The 24,917-nt window shown below is 43.7% G+C and overlaps 1 protein-coding gene across 2 annotated transcripts in view; it reads left to right on the top strand.

The window, feature by feature from the left end:
* Positions 1–8,652: 8,652 nt before the first annotated feature.
* mkln1 (muskelin 1, intracellular mediator containing kelch motifs) overlaps positions 8,653–24,917 on the top strand; it is a 167,827-nt gene continuing 151,562 nt past the window's right edge. For both annotated transcript variants that reach the window (XM_086010684.1, XM_086010683.1), the window contains exon 1: positions 8,653–8,754. In XM_086010684.1, coding sequence (XP_085866810.1) covers positions 8,672–8,754 — 83 coding nt within the window. In that variant the 5' untranslated portion in view covers positions 8,653–8,671. The remainder of the gene's footprint in view (positions 8,755–24,917) is intronic.

Genomic DNA, 24,917 nt, shown 5'->3' with positions numbered 1-24,917 from the left:
TGTTCCCATGCGCCTGCTGCCCTTGTCCTTCTAGGTGGAAGAGGTTGTGGGTTTGGGAGGTGCTGCCGAAGAAGCCTTGGCGAGTTGCTGCAGTGCATCTTGTAGATGGTACACACTGCGGCCACTGTGCGCTGGTGGTGGAGGGAGTGAATGTTTAAGGTGGTGGATGGGGTGCCAATCAATGGGGTGTTATTTCTATGCCAGGCAACAGTAGCATTTTTCATGCTGTGAGAAGCAACTACAACTTGGCTCATGTAGAAAGTGGGAAAATCCCAGTGGGAACAAGCGTAGGCACCATTACTTTGTTAATAACTCCTTAAACACTGGGGGGAGGAGGGGTTGTAGCTGTCCACCAGAATTCGCTACGTATCCTTGAAACCCGAAGCCTCTCATATATTCTGCGTGCCTGAACTAACCAAACAATTTAAAAAATGCTGAGTATCCAGAGGGTAAATTCCTGTTAAGTGATTAAAAAGAAAAATAACTGCAAATTTGAAACAGAAATGGAAAATGTTGGAAAAATGCAACAGCTCTGTCAGCATCTGAAAGATAAAGGACAAAGCTAACACTTTGGGTGTAGGACAAAAGGGTCACCCCCGAAAGGTTAACCGGTCTTTTCTCTTTACAGATGCTGATGGACCGGCTGTGTATTCCCAGCATTTTGTATTTTTGTTCCTGTTAAGTGAATGTAAACTTTAGTGAGTGACCTGTTGTCAAAACCTAATTCTCTGAAACATTAATGATAATTGGATTAGTTATTGGTATTTTGATAGTTGCATGTGTTCACGACAATAAAAGATAGTCTGAAATTATACTACTGACTTTAATTTGCTTTAATTGGTAGATTGTTCGAATGCAAGGGGTAGTTGTATAATTTGCCTTACTTGCATTGATGTAGCATCTTGTCACATCCCTCAGAAGTGCTTCACATACAATAAATTACTTTGAAATGTAGCTACTGTTCTTATGTTGGTAAATGCAGCAGCAATTTTGCACAAAATAAGGTCCCAAAAACAGCCATGAGATGAAAGACCAGTCAATGTGTTTTGGCTGGTGTTGGGTGAGGGAAGAATGGTGGCTCGGACACCAGAAGTATCTGCGCTGGTTAGGCCACAACTGGAGTATTGCGTCCAGTTCTGGTCACCACACTTTACGAAGGATGTGAAGGCCCTTGAGAGGGTGCAGAGGAGATTTACCAGAATGGTTCCAGGGATGGGGGTCTTAGCTACAAGGACAGGTTGGAGAAGCTGGATTTGTTTTCATTAGAGCAAAGGGGTGATTGATAGAGGTGCACAAGATTATGACAGGTTTGGATAGGCTAGACGGGGACACAGATTTAAGGTTTTGATACAGGGGTGATGTGAGGAAAAACTTTTTTACGCAGCGAGTGGTGATGACCTGGAACTTGCTGCCGATGGAAGTGGTGGAAGCGGAGACACTCAATGTTTTCAAGGGGAGACTGGATAGGCACTTGAGGGAAATAAACTTGCAGGGCTACGGGAATAGAGCGGGGGAATGGGACTGACTGGATTGCTCTACAGAGAGCCGGCACGGGCTCGATGGGCTGAATGGCCTCCTTCTGTGCCGTGATGACTTTATGACTCTAATAGGGGAAAAATTCAGTTGGTTTGCGCCTCCCGTTAGTGCCTTAAGAGGGCGTTAATGGGGCGCAAAGCAAGTAGCGCCTGTGCGATGGCAATGTTTGCGCCGCTCGCGAAATTAACTAGACATTTTGCGGCGGCGCTAAACACTACCGCCACGATCTCTTGCGCCTACAGATTGTGACATCAGTCGAGTGTGCAACGCCCCGGTAGCGCCCCGGGCTGGATATTGAGTGGCGCCCCCTGCCTTATCGCCTGCTGCTAGCAACGACAGGTTGAGGGGAGCGTTTTGCTGTCAGGAACGGACTGGGGGAGCGCTATTTAAAGGCGAATGCTTCCTGCCTTTTTTTGTTGGTGACATTTTTGCACCATGCATTCTGAGAGAGAGAGAGACTTCTGGAGAGATTCAACACTGTGTGAAGGAGTTTTGGGTACTGAGCAGTACTTTGCAGGTTCATTTTGATTTGCCCTTCCTTGTATCGATTTAGAAGAGACTGTGGGGGCTGCACCCTGAGCTCTTTCCCTGGGCCTCTCCATTGTTCTTTCCAGCAGATTTGATGTACAAGTCTCTCCAGGCCGAGATTCAAGGCTGCAATGAGCAGGATGTGGATGGAGAGCAAGATCGACCCTCCCCTTTAAGAACTGGCCGGCGCCACTGTGTCTGTGTTCCATTGCTGACTGACATCACATGAGCTTTGCCAGCGCTCTGCGGTAGCGCCTCGCTCCTCGGCCTTTGTGCCTTAAGAGAGGTGTGTAGCGCCTGATTTAGCGCTCCAATCACCTCCAGGAGTGATAAAAGCCAGGTTTGCAATTGGAGGCGATAATTAGCGCTAGGTGCTAAACTTTGCGCACGGCCGATAATCGCGCCCCAAACAGGGTGATACTGAATTTTTCCCCCATGACTCTATACCCTCTGCTCTTCCTTGCATATTGTCATCGGATTGTTAGTGTCCACCTGGAGCAGCATACAAAATCTCGGTTTAATATCTCACCTGAAGGATGACACCTCCAACAATAAGGAACACCAGGAAGGAAGGAAAGGAAGGAAGGAAGGAAAGGAAAGGAAGGGAAGGAAGGAAGGAAGGAAAGGGAAGGAAGGAGAAGGAAGGAAGGAAGGAAGGAAGGAAAGGGAAGGGAAGGAAGGAGAAGGAAGGAAGGAAAGAAGGAAAGAAGGAAAGGAAAGAAGGAAAGGAAGGAAGGAAGGAAGGATTTTTTGAAGTATAGTCACGATTGTTGTGGAAGCAAACAAAAATCTGGCACATATTTATCATTTATATACCTAGCAACTTTTAAAAGGGAGCATTAGGGAGCTAAGCGCCTGATTTCAGGGAGATTTGCCAGTCTATCAGAGAGATTTTGTTATTTTATTCTTGTATGCATTTCCTCTGTCCCAGTTGTTCAAAATAAACATAACTTTGTACATTTTGTATATTTAATAGGGGTAATAACGACTCAATATTATTTTTAATCTACCCTTTTACAATGCATTATTTATACACACACACACAAGCACATGCATGTAGATATGCCTGAATGCTAATTGTTAACTGCCAACGACAAAAGCATCCGGTGTTCTTAGGAGAAAGTATTCTTATTATTTTTGGAGGGATTATGTAGGATTATCTATTAATGTATTGTATGCTTTGCTAAGGCTGCTGCCTCTCACCCAGTACCAGACCCAATGAATCCAGTTGCACATGCTCTTTGTTAAGGCTGCTGCCTCTCACCCAGTACCAGACCCAATGAATCCAGTCGCACACGCTCTTTGCTAAGGCTGCTGCCTCTCACCCAGTACCAGCCCCAATGAATCCAGTCGCACACGCTCTTTGCTAAGGCTGCTGCCTCTCACCCAGTACCAGCCCCAATGAATCCAGTCGCACACGCTCTTTGCTAAGGCTGCTGCCTCTCACCCAGTACCAGCCCCAATGAATCCAGTCGCACACGCTCTTTGCTAAGGCTGCTGCCTCTCACCCAGTACCAGCCCCAATGAATCCAGTCGCACACGCTCTTTGCTAAGGCTGCTGCCTCTCACCCAGTACCAGCCCCAATGAATCCAGTCGCACACGCTCTTTGCTAAGGCTGCTGCCTCTCACCCAGTACCAGCCCCAATGAATCCAGTCGCACACGCTCTCGGCCTCTTTATTTTAAATGCAGCATTTGAAAAATGGGCTTTTCATATTTCATTAGTTCCTTAAAATGATCATGGGGCTATTCCCCGAAACTGGACTCTTTGGTTCAAAACCAGATGGTTGGCTACTACATGCTCGAGAAAGTGAGTGAGGAAATCAGTGAGGCTCTAGTTAACAGTTTTAGAAGCTCCACAAGTATATGGCTAAGCCTGGGTACTGGGGGGCAGAAAATGTAATCACAATATTAAAAAAAAGAGTGTGACACGAACTTGGGAGACTATAGACCAGTTAGCCTTACATCTGCACTGGAAAAGTGCATTTATGGGATGTTCATCTGTGTTCTGCTTGTGTTTACATTGAGAGATTGGTTTTCTATGAGGTGAGGTTGTATGAATGTATCTGGGCTCTGTCTGTGCACAGTGTGGTATTGTGTACAATTAATAAAAACAGAAAATTCTGGGGATACTCAGCAGGTCAGGCAGCATCTGTGAAGAGAGAAACAGAGCTTTCCCAGCTCCTACACTTGCGTAAAAATCTGTTCCATTTCCTGCTTCTTTCCAGTTCTGACGAAAGGTCATCGACCTGAAATGTTAACTCTGTTTCTCTGTTTAGCATCTCATCCAAAAGATGGCACCTCCGACAGTGCAGCACACACCGTCTGTGCTGCACTGGAGTGTCAGCCTCGATTTTGTACTCAAGGTTCTGGAGTGGGATTTGAACCTTCTGACTCAGAGGCAAGAGTGCTACCAACGGAGCCACAGCTGACATGCCAAGGGTGCTGTTTAAGGTTGAGTACATGTATTTGGGCTCAGGATATGTGCACTATAAGGTTAAGATTAAGTACTTGGGTTCAGTGCATGTGCAGTGTGATGATGGGTATAGTTATCTGTGTGAGGTTAGGCACATGTATCTATGTTCAGTGTGAGGTTGGGTATTTGTAGCTGTGGGAGGTTGGGTTCAGGTATATGTATTGGTTGGGTATATATACCTGAGGTTGGGTAGATGTATCTGTGTGGAGTTGGGTATATGTATTGGTTGAGGTTGGGTCTATGTATTGGCTGAGGTTGGGTCTATGTATTGGTTGCGGTTGGGTCCATACATTGGTTGAGGTTGAGCCTGTGTATTGATTGGGTAGATGCAACTGTGTGCAGTGTGGAGTTGGGTCTGTGTATTGGTTGGGTAGATGTATGTGTGTGCTGTGTGGAGTTGGGTCTGTGTATTGGTTGGGTCTGTGTATGTGTGCGCAGTGTGGAGTTGGGTAGCTGTGTGGAGTTGAGACTGTGTATGGGTTGGGTAGATATATGTGTGTGCAGTGTGGAGTTGGGTCTGTTGGGTCTGTGTGGAATTGGGTCTGTGTATTGTGTGCAGTTTGGTCTGTGTATTGTGTGGAGTTTGGTCTGTGTATTGTGTGGAGTTGGGTCTGTGTATTGTGTGGTGTTGGGTCTGTGTATTGAGTGGAGTTGGGTGTGTGTATTGTGTGGAGTTGGTTCTGTATATTGGTGTTGGTGTTGGGTCTGTGTATTGAGTGGAGTTGGGTGTGTCTATTGTGTGGAGTTGGGTCTGTGTATTGTGTGGAGTTGGGTCTGTGTATTGTGTGGAGTTGGGTCTGTGTATTGAGTGGAGTTGGGTGTGTCTATTGTGTGGAGTTGGGTCTGTGTATTGTGTGGAGCTAGGTCTGTGTATTGTGTGGTGTTGGGTCTGTGTATTGTGTAGAGTTGGGTCTGTGTATTGTGTGGAGTTGGGTCTGTGTATTGTGTAGAGCTGGGTCTGTGTATTGTGTAGAGTTGTGTCTGTGTATTGTGTGGTGTTGGGTCTGTGTATTGTGTAGAGTTGGGTCTGTGTACTGTGTAGAGCTGGGTCTGTGTATTGTGTAGAGCTGGGTCTGTGTATTGTGTGGAGCTGGGTCTGTATATTGTGTGGTGTTGGGTCTGTGTATTGTGTAGAGTTGTGTCTGTGTATTGTGTGGAGTTGGGTCTGTGTATTGTGTAGAGCTGGGTCTGTGTATTGTGTATAGCTGGGTCTGTGTATTGTGTAGAGTTGTGTCTGTGTATTGTGTGGTGTTGGGTCTGTGTATTGTGTAGAGTTGGGTCTGTGTATTGTCTGGAGTTGGGTCTGTGTATTGTGTAGTTGGGTCTGTGTATTGTGTAGTTGGGTCTGTGTGTTGTGTATTTGGGTCTGTGTATTGTGTGGAGTTGGGTCTGTGTGGAGTTGGGTCTGTGTATTGTGTAGAGTTGGGTCTGTGTATTGTGTAGAGCTGGGTCTGTGTATTGTGTAGAGCTGGGTCTGTGTATTGTGTGGTGTTGGGTCTGTGTATTGTGTAGAGTTGGGTCTGTGTATTGTGTGGAGTTGGGTCTGTGTATTGTGTGGAGTTGGGTCTGTGTATTGTGTAGAGCTTGGTCTGTGTATTGTGTATAGCTGGGTCTGTGTATTGTGTAGAGTTGTGTCTGTGTATTGTGTGGTGTTGGGTCTGTGTATTGTGTAGAGTTGGGTCTGTGTATTGTCTGGAGTTGGGTCTGTGTATTGTGTAGTTGGGTCTGTGTATTGTGTAGTTGGGTCTGTGTGTTGTGTAGTTGGGTCTGTGTATTGTGTGGAGTTGGGTCTGTGTGGAGTTGGGTCTGTGTATTGTGTAGAGTTGGGTCTGTGTATTGTGTAGAGTTGGGTCTGTGTATTGTGTAGAGCTGGGTCTGTGTATTGTGTAGAGTTGGGTCTGTGTATTGTGTAGAGTTGGGTCTGTGTATTGTGTAGAGCTGGGTCTGTGTATTGTGTGGGGCTGGGTCTGTGTATTGTGTGGTGTTGGGTCTGAGTATTGTGTAGAGTTGGGTCTGTGTATTGTGTAGAGCTGGGTCTGTGTATTGCGTAGAGTTGGGTCTGTGTATTGTGTGGTGTTGGGTCTGTGTATTGTGTGGTGTTGGGTCTGTGTATTGTGTAGAGTTGGGTCTGTGTATTGTGTGGAGTTGGGTCTGTGTATTGTGTGGAGTTGGGTCTGTGTATTGTGTAGAGCTTGGTCTGTGTATTGTGTATAGCTGGGTCTGTGTATTGTGTAGAGTTGTGTCTGTGTATTGTGTGGTGTTGGGTCTGTGTATTGTGTAGAGTTGGGTCTGTGTATTGTCTGGAGTTGGGTCTGTGTATTGTGTAGTTGGGTCTGTGTATTGTGTAGTTGGGTCTGTGTGTTGTGTAGTTGGGTCTGTGTATTGTGTGGAGTTGGGTCTGTGTGGAGTTGGGTCTGTGTATTGTGTAGAGTTGGGTCTGTGTATTGTGTAGAGTTGGGTCTGTGTATTGTGTAGAGCTGGGTCTGTGTATTGTGTAGAGTTGGGTCTGTGTATTGTGTAGAGTTGGGTCTGTGTATTGTGTAGAGCTGGGTCTGTGTATTGTGTGGGGCTGGGTCTGTGTATTGTGTGGTGTTGGGTCTGTGTATTGTGTAGAGTTGGGTCTGTGTATTGTGTAGAGCTGGGTCTGTGTATTGCGTAGAGTTGGGTCTGTGTATTGTGTGGTGTTGGGTCTGTGTATTGTGTGGTGTTGGGTCTGTGTATTGTGTAGAGTTGGGTCTGTGTATTGTGTGGAGTTGGGTCTGTGTATTGTGTGGAGTTGGGTCTGTGTATTGTGTAGAGCTTGGTCTGTGTATTGTGTATAGCTGGGTCTGTGTATTGTGTAGAGTTGTGTCTGTGTATTGTGTGGTGTTGGGTCTGTGTATTGTGTAGAGTTGGGTCTGTGTATTGTCTGGAGTTGGGTCTGTGTATTGTGTAGTTGGGTCTGTGTATTGTGTAGTTGGGTCTGTGTGTTGTGTAGTTGGGTCTGTGTATTGTGTGGAGTTGGGTCTGTGTGGAGTTGGGTCTGTGTATTGTGTAGAGTTGGGTCTGTGTATTGTGTAGAGTTGGGTCTGTGTATTGTGTAGAGCTGGGTCTGTGTATTGTGTAGAGTTGGGTCTGTGTATTGTGTAGAGTTGGGTCTGTGTATTGTGTAGAGCTGGGTCTGTGTATTGTGTGGGGCTGGGTCTGTGTATTGTGTGGTGTTGGGTCTGTGTATTGTGTAGAGTTGGGTCTGTGTATTGTGTAGAGCTGGGTCTGTGTATTGCGTAGAGTTGGGTCTGTGTATTGTGTGGTGTTGGGTCTGTGTATTGTGTGGTGTTGGGTCTGTGTATTGTGTAGAGTTGGGTCTGTGTATTGTGTGGAGTTGGGTCTGTGTATTGTGTGGAGTTGGGTCTGTGTATTGTGTAGAGCTTGGTCTGTGTATTGTGTATAGCTGGGTCTGTGTATTGTGTAGAGTTGTGTCTGTGTATTGTGTGGTGTTGGGTCTGTGTATTGTGTAGAGTTGGGTCTGTGTATTGTCTGGAGTTGGGTCTGTGTATTGTGTAGTTGGGTCTGTGTATTGTGTAGTTGGGTCTGTGTGTTGTGTAGTTGGGTCTGTGTATTGTGTGGAGTTGGGTCTGTGTGGAGTTGGGTCTGTGTATTGTGTAGAGTTGGGTCTGTGTATTGTGTAGAGTTGGGTCTGTGTATTGTGTAGAGTTGGGTCTGTGTATTGTGTAGAGCTGGGTCTGTGTATTGCGTAGAGTTGGGTCTGTGTATTGTGTGGTGTTGGGTCTGTGTATTGTGTGGTGTTGGGTCTGTGTATTGTGTGGTGTTGGGTCTGTGTATTGTGTAGTGTTGGGTCTGTGTATTGTGTAGTTGGGTCTGTGTATTGTGTAGTTGGGTCTCTGTATTGTGTAGTTGGGTCTGTGTATTGTGTGGAGTTGGGCCTGTGTATTGTGTAGAGCTGGGTCTGTGTATTGTGTAGTGTTGGGTCTGTGTATTGTGTAGTGTTGGGTCTGTGTATTGTGTAGTTGGGTCTGTGTATTGTGTGGAGTTGGGTCTGTGTATTGACAATCTCTGGCTGGGCTGGCGAGGCCCCGCCCCTCTGCCCGGGTCACGTGGTGCGGAGCCGGGCTGGCCGCGCTGCTGCTCTAAGATGGCGGCCGTGTTACCCGAGAGCAGGGCGCTGACTTACTGCCTCTATAAATGGTCCAGCTACTCCTCTATCTACGTTCCAGAGTAAGTATTCGCTGGATTTTTTAATTTAAGTATATGTATAGTTTTTTTTGCCTTGGTAGGGGCCTCATCGTTTTGCGACGACAATCTCCCGTTGTTTGCCGGTCACCTGCAGCGGGGCCCGGGCTGGGCCAGTGAAGCCTCGGGCTCGCGTAACGCCACAGCCGGCTTTGGACATCACCTACCCCGGGCTGCGATGTAGTTGGTGGTTGGAAAGGGGAGAGAGACATTGATTTCTGCTAATAATTGTAAATCTGTAATTCGAGATCCTTAAAAAAAAAAGTCTTCAGTTCCTTGTGCTTTAATTTGTACCAGTCTTCAGTTTCTGGTATTTTATGTTATGTGCCAGCCTGTATTTATGATTTTCTCCCACCCACAGATTTATTAAATATTGCCCCCGCCCCCCCCCCCCCCCCCGAAAAAAAATGTGCAGTGATTTTTTTGTGTGAAAGCTTTAGTGTTCTGGTAGTCCCTCCCTCCACTCAGCAATAGAACTGGAAATCTCTGCCCACCTTCCGTTTCACCCAGATGGTTTTGTAGCGGTATCTCCTGCAAAGCAACAGACAGTGCTCTGAAAATGATTCACTATAGTCCCATTAGCAAAAGGATTTTTAATTTTTTTTTAAAGTAACTAACTTCGTGCCCTATCTATCGCGCGTGCTTAAAGCGCTCAAGTGAAAGTGCAGTTGGGTTTCTCTACGCAGTTGAGCTTTTGTATTTCTTGTCACTTAAAACAGAGAAGGGGATTTGCACCTCACCCTGGAATTGGTAATCATTTGTTTTATTTTACCAGTGTTTAGGTAGTTATTCTGAATGAGTTTTTTTTTTGTAATGGGTTTAAAAATTGCTGTTTTACAACATTTGTAGGTGGTATTGTAACTAAAATTTATAATGAGTTGGTTTCAGTATTGAGCGCAATTGCAGATACTTTTGTTGATTAGTTGTGCACTTGCTCCCACTCCTTTCAATGGACGTTGCCAAACTCTTTGAAGAAAAATCTTGTAGTTGATACTATTGTTTACATAGGCTCTTTGCAATGTGTCAAGTACCTGCAAATAGTATCAGCCACTTCAAATACTTGGGAATGTTGGATGCACAGCTTCTTGCAGTAAATAAAACCAGCACATTGCTGTCAAATACAGATTCTAAAATTATGTGGAGGGTGATTGCTGTTTTATTAATTTAATTAACAGCTGAACTTGAACTCAAGTTAGCTCACATCTTTGCATTTGGTGTGATTGCTGTAAACTTTGTATGTGGTCCCTAGATAAAGCTCAGCAGTAGACAACCCAGCTGAAATAGCCCAATAATTGTTATTCAGTGGGGGCAGCTAATGAACCATCTCCCCCACCACCCCCCCCAGCCTGCATGTTGCAGAAATAAAAAAAAATTGTGGTTCAATATAAAGGAATTAAAAAAAAAAAAAAATCACTGTCTCCTAATATCTTTTCTCATTTAACTGTCTACTATTCTCTAGCCAAGCACTTCACAGGTCATTCTATTTTTCACTTTTTTCCCCCCCTTTTCTTAAAATGCTGTTCACATGTAATATCTTCTGGTCCTGAGGAACGGTTTTAGACTTGAATTGTTGACTGACTTCTGTTTCTCCGTAGATGCTCTCTAACCTGAGCATTTCCTCGCCTTTTCTGTTTTTGTTTGCGCAAATGAATTGTCTGATAGATGATACAAACATTTGTCGAGATCAATGTGCGACGCAACTGTTGCGCGTTACTTGGTAGTACAACTGAACACAATTGCACTTGGACAATTGAGCAAAACTGTGTTCATCAGTATTGTGTGGACAGATTTGTTTTGCTGTCCTTTTTATAGATGGGTTCTATTTTGTGAAATGAAACCAGCACATTACTGTCAAATACAGATTTTAAAATTATGTGGAGGATGATTGCTGTTTTGTTAATTTAAGTAACAGCTGAACTCAAGTTGGCTCACAGCTTCACAATTGGTGTGATTGCTATAACCTTTTTGTATGTTTTTTGAATAGCTTTTTTGGTGAGTTAGTTCTGGAAAGCACTCCTGTAACCAGGTTGTGTATTAATTGTACTGTGCTGACTGTTAAACATTTATGGCTTTCAATACGTAGCAACAGTTAAAGGCTACAGTACAACTTTTAACTTTTGCTAGTCTAGGTTGTAGCAAGTCCCTCTTTAGTTAAAACACAATATTTGTCCTGTTTCCCTAGCTTTGTTGACTTTTTGTGGAGATGGTGTTTATTCTAACTGACGGGCAGCTTTGTGATTCCTCATTCAAGTAACTACATCAATTCTATGTGATAGTCAGTAGTTCATGCAGAAGATAACCCATTCAATAATGGTGTGGTTCTAAAAAAAACTAGGTACTGCAAATATGTTATTGGTTACTTGATTATTACAATTGCTCCAATAAGTATCTGAAAGAGAAAAGAAAGGATAACATTGATGTTAGGACCTTTCATTTGATGAGGGTCCCAGCTACAATGCTAGCCTCTCTCTGAGATGATTGATCTGTATATTTCCAGCATTTTGTTTTCTGCCATTTGATGCTAGTACTGTAATTGGTTTTGAAATTTATACAGCTGCCATAGAAAGCAATAAATTGCATACTTGTGCCTGTGGCCTTGTTGGAAACCTTATACACTTACGATCAAATATGTGAGTAATGAAATATAGGGCATTATTTAACATCAGCAATGTCCCAAAGTGCTTCACATCCAATACATTACTTTGTGGAGCAATGTCTGTTAAAGTGGTAATCATTTTGCTCACGGCAACATCCAGCAAACAACGATCTGTCGACTTCTTTGTAGATTGAGACAAGTTGTTTCAGCGTTAATTCAAATAATGCCATTGCTTCATCACTGCCCACCTCTATTACCGCAATAGGCAGGTGGTTAGGTTAACGCATAATGTTGAAAGTAACCATTCCCAGTGATCCTTGCCCTAAATAAGTTGTATTTCTTGCAAGTAATTAAATATGTTCTGAAATATTCTCCCAAATGTTGCTGTGCGGTGATTGGATTTGGTATTTGATTTCTACCCGTCAGTCGTCGTGTGGTGTCCCTCTGCTTAAAACCAAGTGAATATTTACAAACTACGTCCACAGGCATTACAAAACTGGCGGCAAAGAAATGCAGAATGGCGAATCCAACAGTCATTCCTCAGTTTAAAACAAAAACGAATCATAATATTGAATAGCTATGGTGAAAATATCTCATTAAATGTTTTTACGTGTTGCATAAATGAAAATTTGCATAAATGCACATGGAAATGTTATTGGAGAATCCAAGGTGATGTGACAAGACCCAGAGTACAGAATACCACCAAGGGTGCAGAGAGTAAAAGATGAGACCAAATAAAATAAAGTGGAAATTGATCACAATGGCAAGCTTAGATTTTCAGAACCTCAAGTTTGTTGGAGGAAGGGAAGATAGTGGGTGATAAAGATTCCACAGTTGTAAGAATCTGGAAAAGTTGGAGTAGGAGACTGCAATGATTGATTTCAAAACTGTAGCAATGAGGAAGAGCACTTGTATATCACTTAGTAATTAGGATGCCTCGAAGCCCCTCGTCAATGAATTATTTTTTTCAAGTGACTACTTATCTATAGCAAGGTCTCAAACAGCAAATGAGATGAAGAAGGACACCAGGAGAGCTCCTTGCTCCCCACCAAGAGCAGTTTTATGTTGAGCTGAATAGGCAGATGAGGTCGTGGTTTAATATGTCCGCTGAAAGGTGGCACCATCGATAGTGCAGCTTTTCCTCAATACTGTGTTGAAAGGTCAACCTAGGGTTTGTGCTCAGGTTTTGGAGTGGGGCTTCAGCTCTCCATCTTATGATTCAGCTGGTAGTTCCACCTGCTGACCTTAAGGCTGGGCAACATATTTGAAGGTTGGAAGGAATGATAAGTGTCCAGAAGCTAGAATATCATTCATCATACGAGTGCTGATGAAATGGTGTAAAATGGGAGGTTGTGAAGGAGAAATTGTCCACTGAATGCTGAGCTTTTTCTTGCATCTTGTAGTAGCAGGGCATAGTACGAATAGTGCATCTTCAGTCATATCGTGGAGGCTTGGATAGTCCTACTTTCTGATATCCTGCCATGTGAGAGGAGAGGGAGCTAAATCCTGCCAACTGTCGTAGATGTATGGGAATGGAGCGGAGATTGAGAGTGGTCAAATTCGGTTTATCAGTGGGAGGTTGACAGTGCAGTAAGTCACTACTCTACCCCTTTTGAGTTTTCAACAACACCTTGAATTTTATACACCAATACAAAGGCAAAATACTGCAGATGCTGGAAATCTGAACTATAAACAGAAAATGTTGTGAATAATCGGCAGGTCAGGTAGCATCTGTGGAGAGAGAGAAACAGTTAACATTTCAGGTTGATGACCTTTCATCGGAACTGGAAAGAGTTAGAGATGTAACAGGCTTTGAGCAAGTGCCGAGAGGGAAAGGGGGGAGGGGAGGAAAGAATCAAAGGGGTTTGTGATAGTGAAGGCAGGAGTGATTAAATGGCATAAGGAATGATGGTGAAATTTTTTAACAGTCTTTAACATAGGAAAACGTCACAAGACAGTCCATGGGAGCATAATCTGATTAATGTTTTCCTCACAGTTGGTCTTAAGATTTCACTTGGTTCACATATTTTGACAGAAGCGAGCAGAATACTAAACTATTTTTGTGTTTTCTTAGAGGTAATATGTAGTAATGATTAACTCTTCTAGTGCTGTACTGCAAACTGAGGATACTAGACTGACGAGAGCTTGACCTAAGGCAAATAAACCTGGAGAGTAGATAAGTTGTCATTAGCCTTTGAGTGCAGCATTCAATACTGTTCCCTTGTTTCCTACTGTGCATTTAATCCCTGCTGTCATAGGCTTATGGGAATAGTGCGAGTGTTATATAAGTGGTTCACAGTGGGATGTATTTTTGTATTCAGTTAATGCAGTGTAATTGTCCATAGAAAGGCCTTTTGTCTTCACAGGTCAAAAAAGCTTTTACGTGTGCAATGCAAGAATATGAAAGTAAGTGCACATAGCTAGTGAATTAAGTGGTGAATTACTTGGGACTGCATTTTTTTTTTTTTTACCCCCTTCCTCCAGTTGAAATCATTAGCACTAGCCTAGTCATTATTAGCTCAAGTTCGAAATATCAAGTTTGGATGAATTTGAGATTACCATTTTAGTTGTAGTGACAGATACACAGGGAAGTGTTCAGATTTGTTTCTTGGCTTTTTTTGTGTGGGTGATGAGGAAGACTGCAAGGTTCTTGTTGCTGGAGGATATGCTTTCTCTGGTTGGTTGCATTAGATTTGAACTGAGGTGAAAGGGCTTCATCCTAACCTCTTACACTGCCAAGTTCTTGGAAAAGTTTTTCAGTCATGCAGCCACAGGCTCTTCATTTGAATCTGAAGGATAGTGATGTTAAGTGTATCATCGAATAGTACAGCACAGAAGGAAGCCATTTGGCCCATCGAGTCTGCGTTGGCTCTTTCCAAAATCTTGTAAGTAAAACTCATTAGTTTTTGTCTTAACTAACTTTTTGTTTATTGAGGTTGGGACAGGCCTGACGCCACCATCCCCTCTACTACTGTCGGCTTGCATAATAGCCAATTTCTTGTATCTAGGTTTGCTAACTATACATTGCAAAATTGCAAGATGGTTCCAGATGAGGAAGACTGTTTGGCCCATCTTGGCTCGTCCATTCAGAGAGCTGCTACAGTTTCCTCCATTTCAGTATCCAATTGTTCCTTCGGATTCTCAGATTTTTAAAGATTTTGCTATTCTCCCTGGAGACCATTCCATATGTTGACTACTCTGTAAAGCAAAATTTCTGGTTGTCAGTCTGAAATTTATCTTTTATTAGCTTGACTTTGTCTCTGGGTTTTACTCTTGCAGTTTAAATTAAATAATAATTGGGGTTTACCTTTTTTATATTATTTCCCCATGTGCGTTACATTACTTACCATTAAATGTTGTCTGCCAATGCTTCGTCCACTTAATGTATTTTATCCAACTCGATCTGTAATTTCTGAACTGCTTTCTGATTTCACTTCTAGTTTGGTATCCTATGCAAATTTGATCACTTTGCATTGAGTAGCTGAATCCAAGTCACTTATATAAATTCGATACAGTATTGGTCCCAAATCCAAGCCACGTAGTTCTTTCCTTCCCAGCCTGTGACATGACTTCTGTAATGAATTCTCATTTTTTTAAAAATCCATTCTTTGGAGCTATCTTAAATCCCTAAAGTTTGAATTTAATAGCCCATTGTGTGGAGTTTTGTCCAATCCTTTTGAAAATCCAGGCACACAATGTTGTAGGGCTTTCCACAATCCACTTGGGTTCTTGAAGTTGGTGAGGCTGGATCTTCCTCTTCTGAATCTATGCTGTCTGTTAGGTAACACTTGTAATGTGTGTGTGTGTGTGTTAAATGAAAGTTGCATTTTTGAATCTCAATTTTGATAGTTTAAAATGTGGGAAGGGCTCAAAATAGCACAATGGAACAAATGAAGTTTAAAAAAAAAAAAAAAAAATACATTTTAGCAAATCAGATTATTTGGGTTCGAGCAGCTGCAATTGCAATCCATTATATGACTGAAGTGCTTGGGTACTGCTAGTTTCTAATGGCTGCACTCAGCTTCTTGAAGTCTTGAGCTAAGGAAAATGAAGTACACTTAATGGACAATAGTGATGGAAGTAGCTGTCAAGTGAGTCTTTAGGATGTGATTCTTTGTGTTCAGGACATGTGCTTTGGAAGATGTAGTCCTTGTGTGAGTATATTTTTGCATAGTTTCTCAGTATGGGTATGCAGCAGATGTAAGTAAGCCTGTGGAAAGAGTTTTAAGATTGCTGTTCAGGATAAGTTTATGGATGGGAACTTTGTTACTTGTGTTTCTGAGACTAGAAAAATATGACTCGAGCTCTTGGCATTTTATGAGTGTCCACAGGTAGGGGCAACGACAGACCCTTCGGTTTATCGAACTGATCCAGCTTTAGATGCTCACATAGGATCTGCTCAGAGATAGGTTAACTCCATACTCCTCAGGGATAGTTGCATTATATCCATGTAAGTATTACAACAACTATTTACTGTCCAGTATGAACCAAAGCTTGCATTTATATAGTGCCTTTAACGTAGTGAAACATCCCGAGGGGTTTCGTGGGAGCGTTATCAAACAATATTTGGCACCGAGTCATGTAAGGAGATATTGGCCCAGAAATTCAGGTCGGGGGCTTCCCGCGGGTGCAAGCCCCCGACCTGCACTTACCTAGCGCACCGGCCGTTGAGCTGTGGGATTCCGATCCTGGGCCTCCTCCAACTGCCGGCACGCAGTGCTTGCGTATCCCAGGGGCACAGTTAGTTCGATGCGTCCCCTGGGATCACGTGGGCCATGGACAGCCAATGGTAGCAGGGAATGCTCCATTCATAAGTTTGACAGGAAGACCTGTCAAACCTATAAATACTATAAGCCCCAAAACATCACTAAATCTTCAAATAAATTTTATAAAAATCACATTTTTAAAATAAATTATAAATTACATGAAATAACTTTTAAACAATTTAAATTTTTGAAAAAATGAATTACATTTTCTAACGGGGCTAAAAATAAACTTACCTTTCTTTAAAAGTATTTAAAAATAATAAACTTGTGGAAAAAATGTTTTTAATTAATTCACCACTTACCTTGTAAAAAGCAGGCCTTGCGACTGCTTTTTACATGTCTAACTTCTGGAGACTGCCTGGGAAAGCCTGCAAAAAAAAAAAAAAAAAAGTAAGTTCGATGCGCACGCGCTGCCTCTCCCGCGCACGCGTTCGACTTCTGAACCCCTTTCAGGGGAACGGAAGTGCCAATTTCCCATGCATGCACAAAACTGGCACTTCCATTGGGCTTACGGGTGTGTACCCCATGCGTACTCGCCCGTGGAGACCCGAATTTCTGGGCCATTAGGATAGGTGACCAAAAACTTGGACAAAGAGGTAGGTTTTAAGGAATGACTGAGGAGAGAGCAGTTTAGGGAGGGGAATTCCAGAGCTTAGGGCCCAGGCAGCTGAAGGCATGGCCGCCAATGGTGGAGCGATTAAAATCGGGGATGTGCAAGAGGCCAGAATTGGAGCAGCTCAGAGAACGTGAAGGCTTGTAGGGCTGGAGGAGGCTACAGTATGGCTGTGTACTGTGTATATGAATGGGGTTGGGGTGGGGGGGGTGGAACCCAACTGTAACCCAATTCTGAGTGCCGGTTTCTTGATTTTAGTATTCAAACTGCTGTCCCAGCCCTGGCAACTCCGTACTTGAAGCCTGGGTAACTTGGTCATTCTTGCGCTTGTATTTATTTGCTTCTTTGTTCCGTTTGAATTTTGGGTGCCTTTAAATTTGGAAAATGATACTGTCAGTATTGCCTCATTGGAAGACTGATCCTAAATCAAAACATTTGCATGTATTGGTATTAGCAACCTGCGACACAATTCATAGGAGCATGAATTTAAACTTTATAGTTGGCTGCTGAGGCTCCATAGTATGCACTTAAGTAGCCCATAGATGACAAAAAAAACCACTTGGACTGTTTGTCTAACTTGTATCCAAGCAGTTTTATGGCTTCTTCAAAGCAGGGACTTGTCACTGATTTGTGGTGCTCTTCGAAAAAGAGAAATAAGGTACCTTTTTATATACAAAGTTCAGTTCAAGACCCCTAGTTTGGTGTGGTGTTTGTTTAATGCAAGATAGCCATGAGTGATCATCAAAGTTATGACGTTCGAATGGATCAGCTGGTTAGGGCATGCATGAGAGGAATATCAATAACCCAGGGCTTAACGTCAGTGGCATTTTGAAGCTTGGGAACTGGGTGATGAAGTGGCTTAGACCCTGACCTTTTATCTCTGGGTTCTGGGTTCAAATCCAACCAGGCTGATGGGATGAAGGTCTCCTCTGGCTGTAAGCGTCTGATGTAACGTGAGTTTGGGCAGTGTCAGTACAATTCCTGCCGAGCATAAAATAGCCCCAAATTCAACATTAATTGGCAGTCTGACTCCGATAGGCTACAGGATGGGAAATAGACAACAAATGTCACACAGGCACAGTAGGGGATACTGTTCTGAGGTGAGGGCTGAATAGACAGAGCTTTATTCTGCAATTAGCTATATTTACCTGGGAGTGCTTGATTGTGACATGGGTGTCTGGAAAAAGTAAGAGGTCTGTTCCCACCACTAATATCCCTCCTCTTGAACACACAAAAGAGATTGAAAAGAAGAAAAAAACTTGTCTTTTTAAAGATAGGTACTTTTATTCGCTGTCTTCTAGACATAGAATTGGGCAACACTGATCCATCTTTAGTGTTGGGACAATACAGCTCTGCAACTGAGTTGCAGGTATTTTTTTATTTGTTCATGGGATCTGGGAAATGCTGACAAGGCCAGCATTTATTGCCCATCCTTAATTGCCCTTGAGAAGGTGGTGGTGAGCCGCCGCCTTGAACCGCTGCAGTCCGTGTGGTGAAGGTACTCCCACTGTGCTGTTAGGGAGGGAGTTCTAGTATTTTGACTCTGACGATGAAGGATCAGCGATATACTTCCAAGTCAGGATGGTGTGTGACTTGGAGGGGAACTTGGAGGTGGTGATGTTCCCATGCGCCTGCTGCCCTTGTCCTTCTAGGTGGAAGAGGTCGCGGGTTTGGGAGGTGCTGCCGAAGAAGCCTTGGCGAGTTGCTGCAGTGCATCTTGTAGATGGTTCACACTGCAACCACTGTCCGCCGGTGGTGGAGGGAGTGAATGTTTAAGGTGGTGGATGGGGTGCCAATCAAGCGGGCTGCTTTGTCCTGGATGGTGTTGAGCTTCTTGAGTGGTGTTGGAGCTGCACTCACCCAGGCAAATGGAGAGTATTCCATCACACTCCTTACTTGTGATTTGTATAGATGGTATAAAGGCTTTGGGGAGTCAGGAGGTGAGACACTCGCCGCAGAATACCTAGCTTCTGACCTGCTCTTGTTGCCACAGTATTTATGTGGCTGGTCCAGTTAATCACAACACGATGGAGGCTGTTCTCAGTGTGAAGATGGGACTTCGTCTCCACAATGACTGTGTGGTGGTCACTGCTACCAATACTGTCATGAACGGGTGCAACAGGTAGATTGGTGAGATGAGGTCAAGTAGGTTTTTCCTGTTGTGTTGGTTCTCTCGCCACATGTTGCAGGCCCAGACTGGCAGTTATGCCCTTCAGGGCTCAATCAGTAATGGTGCTACTGATGGACTTTGAAACCCCTCACCCAGAGTACATTCTGTGCACTTGCTAATCTCAGTGCTTCTTCCAAGTGGTGTTCAACATGGAGTACTGATTCCTCAGCTAAGGGAGGGTGGTATGTGGTAATCAGCAGGAGGTTTCCTTGTCCATGTTTGACCTGAAGCCATGCGACTTCATGGTGTCCGGAGTCAAAGTTGAGAACTCCCAGGGCCGCTCCTTCCCGACTGTATACCACTGTGCTGCCACCCCTGGTGGGTCTGTCCTACCGGTGGGACAGGACATACCCAGGCGGAGTTTGAGATATTGGCTGAAAGGTATGATTCTGTGAGTATGACTGTTGGGCTGTTGCTTGACTGGTCTGTGGGACAGCTCTCCCAATTTAGGCACAAGTCCCCAGGTGTTAGTGAGGAGGTCTTTGCAGGGTCGCTGTTGTGTCTGTAGCTGGTGCCAAGGTCGATGCTGGGTGGTCCGTCTAGTCTTATTCTTATTGTTTCTTGTAGTGGTTTGTTACAACTGAGTGGCTTGCTAGGCCATTTCAGAGGGCCATTCAAGAGTCAACCACATTGCTGTGGGTCTGGAGTCACATATAGGCCAGACCAGGTAAGGACGGCAGATTTCCTTCCCTGAAGGACATTAGTGAACCAGATGGGTTCTTACGACAATCTGGTAGTTTTCATGGTCACCATTACTGATGCTAGCTTTTTATTTCAGATTTAGTTAATTAACTGAATTTAAATTCCCCAGCTGCCATGGTGGGATTTGAACTTGCGTTTCTAGATCATCAGTCCAGGACTCTGGATTACTAGTCCAGTAACATAACCACTGTGCTACCGTTCCTGTTTAACAAAAAAAAGTAATTACCCTTCGAGTTATTCATGGGAGACAAACCGAGCAGTCCACTTGGTTAGTATAAATTCTCGGGTTCTAATTTCCTGTGGGACTAAACTAATGTAAAAATGGCAGGTGAAGTAATATTGACTTCTCGGCGGTCACTACAAACTCGAGCAGGTGAGGCGGAGGGAGTCGCATGCAGATCAGGCCATCCTGACCAAGAACTGAATTTGAGTGACGTTATTTTTAAGTGTAAACGAGGATCTAATGAAGTGTCAATTTGTACTTCTGTTGCTTATTCATTGTTGCTAGTGCTTAAATGTCACTGAAACAGTGCTGTATATTCAAATAAAGAGCAGACTTGAAAGCCCAAGTTGGGGCTGGACACACATTTTCTCAGCTAGTTCAGCTGCATGTTAAATGTAAATAAAAGTAGCAGCAGGATAGTTGAGCAATGGCTGGGGACAGAAAGTGATAAAGGAAAGGGGGGTTGGGGGAAGACTTAAAACAAACACAGCATCGGCAAATTCATGGAGCATGTGATGGAGGAAAAGAGTAAGATTAACAGTGGTTTTTTCTCTTAGATCTGTATCCTCAACCTTATCGAATGACATTTTCTATTGCTGTGTACTTCACTCTGCTTGCGTTAGTCATCCTTTACAAGCCAAAGATAAAACTCAGCCCTGAACTTATAACTGGAGCTGCTCATCAAGATTGCTTATTGAGGCAAAGGAACTTTCATAAAGCAAATATTTTGTATTTGTTTGAGATTTAGATTTAACTTCTTTAGAACCATTTAAGAAAATATGTAAATCTGCTAATAAAGATGGTTTGGGTGCAAATTCTAATTCAAATTTGGTCATACAATCTGTTTCAACTTTCCAGCTAAGCAATTATATGTGTCTTTACTTTGAGAGGCTCCTACGTAATCCCAGTGAAGAGTTTATTGAAGTAACGCAGGTATTCTCTAACATCCGGGGTGGGTCAGCCCTGCTGGTTTGTAATGATTTCAAGGTAGTTTGTTAAATAGATTTGGTCTTTTTCTTATGGCCTGCACATGTGATTACTGTTCTCCAAGAATGGAGTGACATTCGGGTACTGGTAACAGTCATGCTGAAACTGAAGGCAGCTTATAACTGACATCTGGGCAGGCACCTCGAAGTAGGTTTGTGATCGGGTAGAGGCAATACTATTGCCAAAATTACTATGACCAGTGGAGCCTAAATGTTGGGTTAGTTTAAGCTCATGGTTGCTACTGTGAACTTGTTTTTAAGTAGCATTTTTAATCTCAAAAGATATCAAACGATGCTTCATCGATTTAAGAAAGGCATGGATATTGAATTTTTAGCAAGGTGGTGAAAGAGGCCTGAAGGCTTGGTTGAAGAGTTGGGTTTTAAGGAGACTGTTAAAGGCCGTGAGAGACGTAGAAAGACAGGAGACTTGGGCCAAAATGGCTGATTATTCTGCCATTCATGCTGGAAAGGGAGGTTTACACAGAAGGCAGAGTCAAAGGACTGGAGTCCACAGGGTTGTAAGACTAGAGGTTACAGCGGTAGTGATGGGGTGAGGCAGTGGAGAAGTTTATCGATAAAGAACAGGGGTTTTAAGTTTGGTGCTTTGGGGGACAGGTGTCAGCCAGTGACTCAGTTGGTAGCACCCTCGCCTCTGAGTCAGAAGGTTGTGGGTTCGAGTCCTGCTCCAGAGACTTCAGCACAGAAATCTAGGCTGACACTCCAGTGCAGTGCTGCACTGCTGGAGGTGCCGTCTTTCAGATGAGACTTTAAATTGAGGCCCCCTCTGCCCCCTCGGGTGGATGTAAAAATCCCATGGCACTATCCCCTGGTGTCTGAGCAATAAATATTGCTCAATCAACTTCACCAAAGCAGATTCTCTGGTCATTATTGCATTGCTGTTTCTGGGAGCTTGCTGTGCACAAATTGGCTGCTGTGTTTGCTACATTACAGCAGTGACAACACTTCAGAAAGTACTTCATTGGCTGTAAAGTGCTTTGGGGTGTCCGGTGGTCATGAAAGGTGCTATAGAAATACAATTCTTATTTTCTTTTAGGGAATTCATGTAGGCTAGCAGGGCTGGGGGTGATGAGCAAGCAGTGCTTAATGTGGGGTGGGATATGGCAGCTCAGTTTTGGACAATTGAGTTTATGGAGAGTGAAAATTAGTAGGTTGAAGAGGGTATTTGTTGGTTAATGTTTTTGGTGGTGGTGGAAGGGAGGACTACTCTCTGGGTAAAGAAGCTTCTCCTGAATTCCCTATTGGATTTATTAGTGGCTATCTTATTTATGATCTTTAGTTCTGGTTTTGCCTGTAAGTCAAAATATCTTCTCTACCCGATCAAACTCTTTAGGATTATGAAAGACCTCTATCAGGTCACCCCTCAGCCTTGTTTCCAGAGATAGAGGTTTCTGGCCATCATGCTCCATTCAGTGAGTATCTCATCTTAGCTTAGCTTGGCCATCGGAGGGAAAAAAATGGTGTTCTTCCCAGTAGACAGTAACCCCAGGGCTTAACCCTGTTTTCATCACAGTGATGACCGCGTGGAACAGAGGAACTAAAAGAAGGGAGAAGTTTAACAGAGGGCGGGGGGAAGAAGATATAATTGGCAAATTATAAAACGGAGAGCACAACAGGCCATCCTCGTAAACCATTTACCCTTGGCCCGTAAACACTGAAAGATCTTGGAATGTTGTTTTAAAGCAAAGACTGACGATGTTGGAATTTGGAGCCACCTGAAATTAGTGCACATGCCCCATGTCGACTAAGGTAAAAGTCTGCAATGATAAGTTCACGAGAGGCTGAGATTGTGAAAGACACTTAGCAGAGGTTTAAGAGGCAGGAGTTGGCACAACCATTTAGTTTCTTAAAAATAACATTTGTAGCTAGCCCTCAGTTACTGTGTCACAGATCATTACCAACTCCCATTACTCGAATGGGGAAGATAAGATCCTGAATTTTCAACTCCAAATTTAGGAAATCTTTATAAAGGGCAGTTTAAAAGCTTTAAATGAGGTACATTACAAAAAAAATGGTAGGGGCCCAGGGAAGGTGATGCACGGACCAACAGCGAGGGCGGGAGGACCACAATGCCTCCTACGAAACCCAGGCAGAGAGGATCTGCGGGAAAGAGGGAGGAGGACAGTAGCAGTATGTTTGTGCATTGTAGCAGAGCCTGGTCTCCAATCGTCTTGGGTCCCCTTGACATTGGACCAAGACCTTGCTCTGTCAAGCCCGTGTGGTAGCTGGTGTGCAACAGCCACCCCACGTTAAAAGAATTCACGCACAGGCATCTTCCACCCTTTAAAATGAAGTTCGGGACCTGGAACGTCGGGGCCCTCATGGACAACCCCAACAGTGAGAGACCGGAACGTCGTACTGCTATTGTTGTCAACCACCGTCTGCCCCACCTGTGACAGAGACTATAGGTCCCGCATTGGACTCATCAGTCACCTGAGAACTTTTTTTTTTTTTTTTTTAGTGTGGAAGCAAGTCGTCCTCAGTTCCAAGGGACTGTCGAATAAGAAGTCGACAACTTGAACAGCTTGCCCACAACACAGCCAAGAAATTCTTTTAATGTGGTTGATGCGATATCTTAGTGATTTTTAGGAAGCTTGTGAAAGGGCTTTTGACAGGGCAAGATATAGAAGATAATTGCAAAATACTACAAGATGTTATTTCAATTCCTTCCTCCCCTCGTAAACCCCCCCCCCCCCCCCGCCCCTGTCTCTGCACCTGCTTAATATCTGTTACATCTCCAGCTTTTTCCAGTTCTGATGAAGGGTCCCAGACCTGAAACGTTAACTCTGTTTCTCTCTCCACGGATGCTGCCTGGCCTGCTGAGTATTTCCAGCATTTTCTGTTGTTATTTCAGATTTCCAGCATCTGCAGTATTTTGCTACTGTTAGTATTTATTGTTTAAAAAAAAAATTGAATGACAGTCCTTTGTAGACATTCTTTTACTATTAAATTGTGATGGCAGCAATTTGAGAGATGTTGCTCTGTCTTCATTTGAACTGTAATACCTGGCATTCTCTTTCTCAACTTGAGTTTGTTTAAAATAGTGTATGTTGCAAATGTACTCTTTGATTTGCCAATATTTTGGATATTTGCTTGAAAACTTAACAGTTCAGTCTTTAAGAACACACTTGCATAGTGCTTATTTTAGATGCACTAAATCGGAAACACATCTATAGGCAAACAAATGGAAGGTAGTTCACATTGGAAGCAATAGGAGGCATGTGTATAATAGAACTTGCTAAAGAGGAAGTTGACTGGCATACGGGAACGGTAGCGTAGTGGCTTTGTTACTGGACTAGTAATCCAGAGGCCTGGACTAACGATCTAGAGACATGAGATCAAATCCCACCAGGGCAGCTGGGGAATTTAAATTCAGCTAATTAAATAAATCTGGAATAAAAAGCTTGTATCAGTAATGGCGACCATGAAACTATCGGATTGTCGTAAAAACCCATCTGGTTCACTAATGTGCTTTAGGGAAGGAAATTTGCCGTCCTTACCTGGCCTGGCCTATATGTGACTCCAGACCCTCTTAACTGCCCACGGTGGCCTAGCGAGTCACTCAGTTGTAACAAGAATGAAGGGCGGACCACCCGGCATCGACCTCGGCACCGGCTACACACAAGGCAACGGCACACCCAGCCCAGTCAACCCTCAAGTCCTCCTCACCAACATCTGGAGACTTGTGCCAAAATTAGGAGAGCTGTCCCACAGACTAGTCAAGCAACAGCCTGACATAGTCATACTCAAAATCATACCTTTCAACCAATGTCCCAAACCGCTCCATCACCATCCCTGGGTATGTCCTGTCCCACGGGGTGGCGGCTCAGTGGTATACAGTCGTGAAGGAGTTGCCCTGTGAGTCCTCAACATTGACTCCGGACGCCATGAAGTCTCATAGCTTCAGGTAGGGTTGCAAAATTCCGGGAATTTTTAAAAGAGGAAACTTTCCATGGGAATTTTGAGTTTTTTTTGCACACTGATGGTTTTTGTCTCTGACCCTTATATTATCTTTGTCATCAAAATAGACATACTGTTCTATACAAATAAAAACAGGCTTTCAAAACTTTAGGT

This window comes from Somniosus microcephalus, chromosome 17 (assembly GCF_052327205.1).
Source record: "Somniosus microcephalus isolate GS21.2 chromosome 17, FLI_Smic_1.0, whole genome shotgun sequence".
Lineage (NCBI taxonomy): Eukaryota > Metazoa > Chordata > Chondrichthyes > Squaliformes > Somniosidae > Somniosus > Somniosus microcephalus.
Note: the sequence above shows the minus strand (reverse complement) of the source record. Positions and strands in the feature narration are given on the sequence as shown.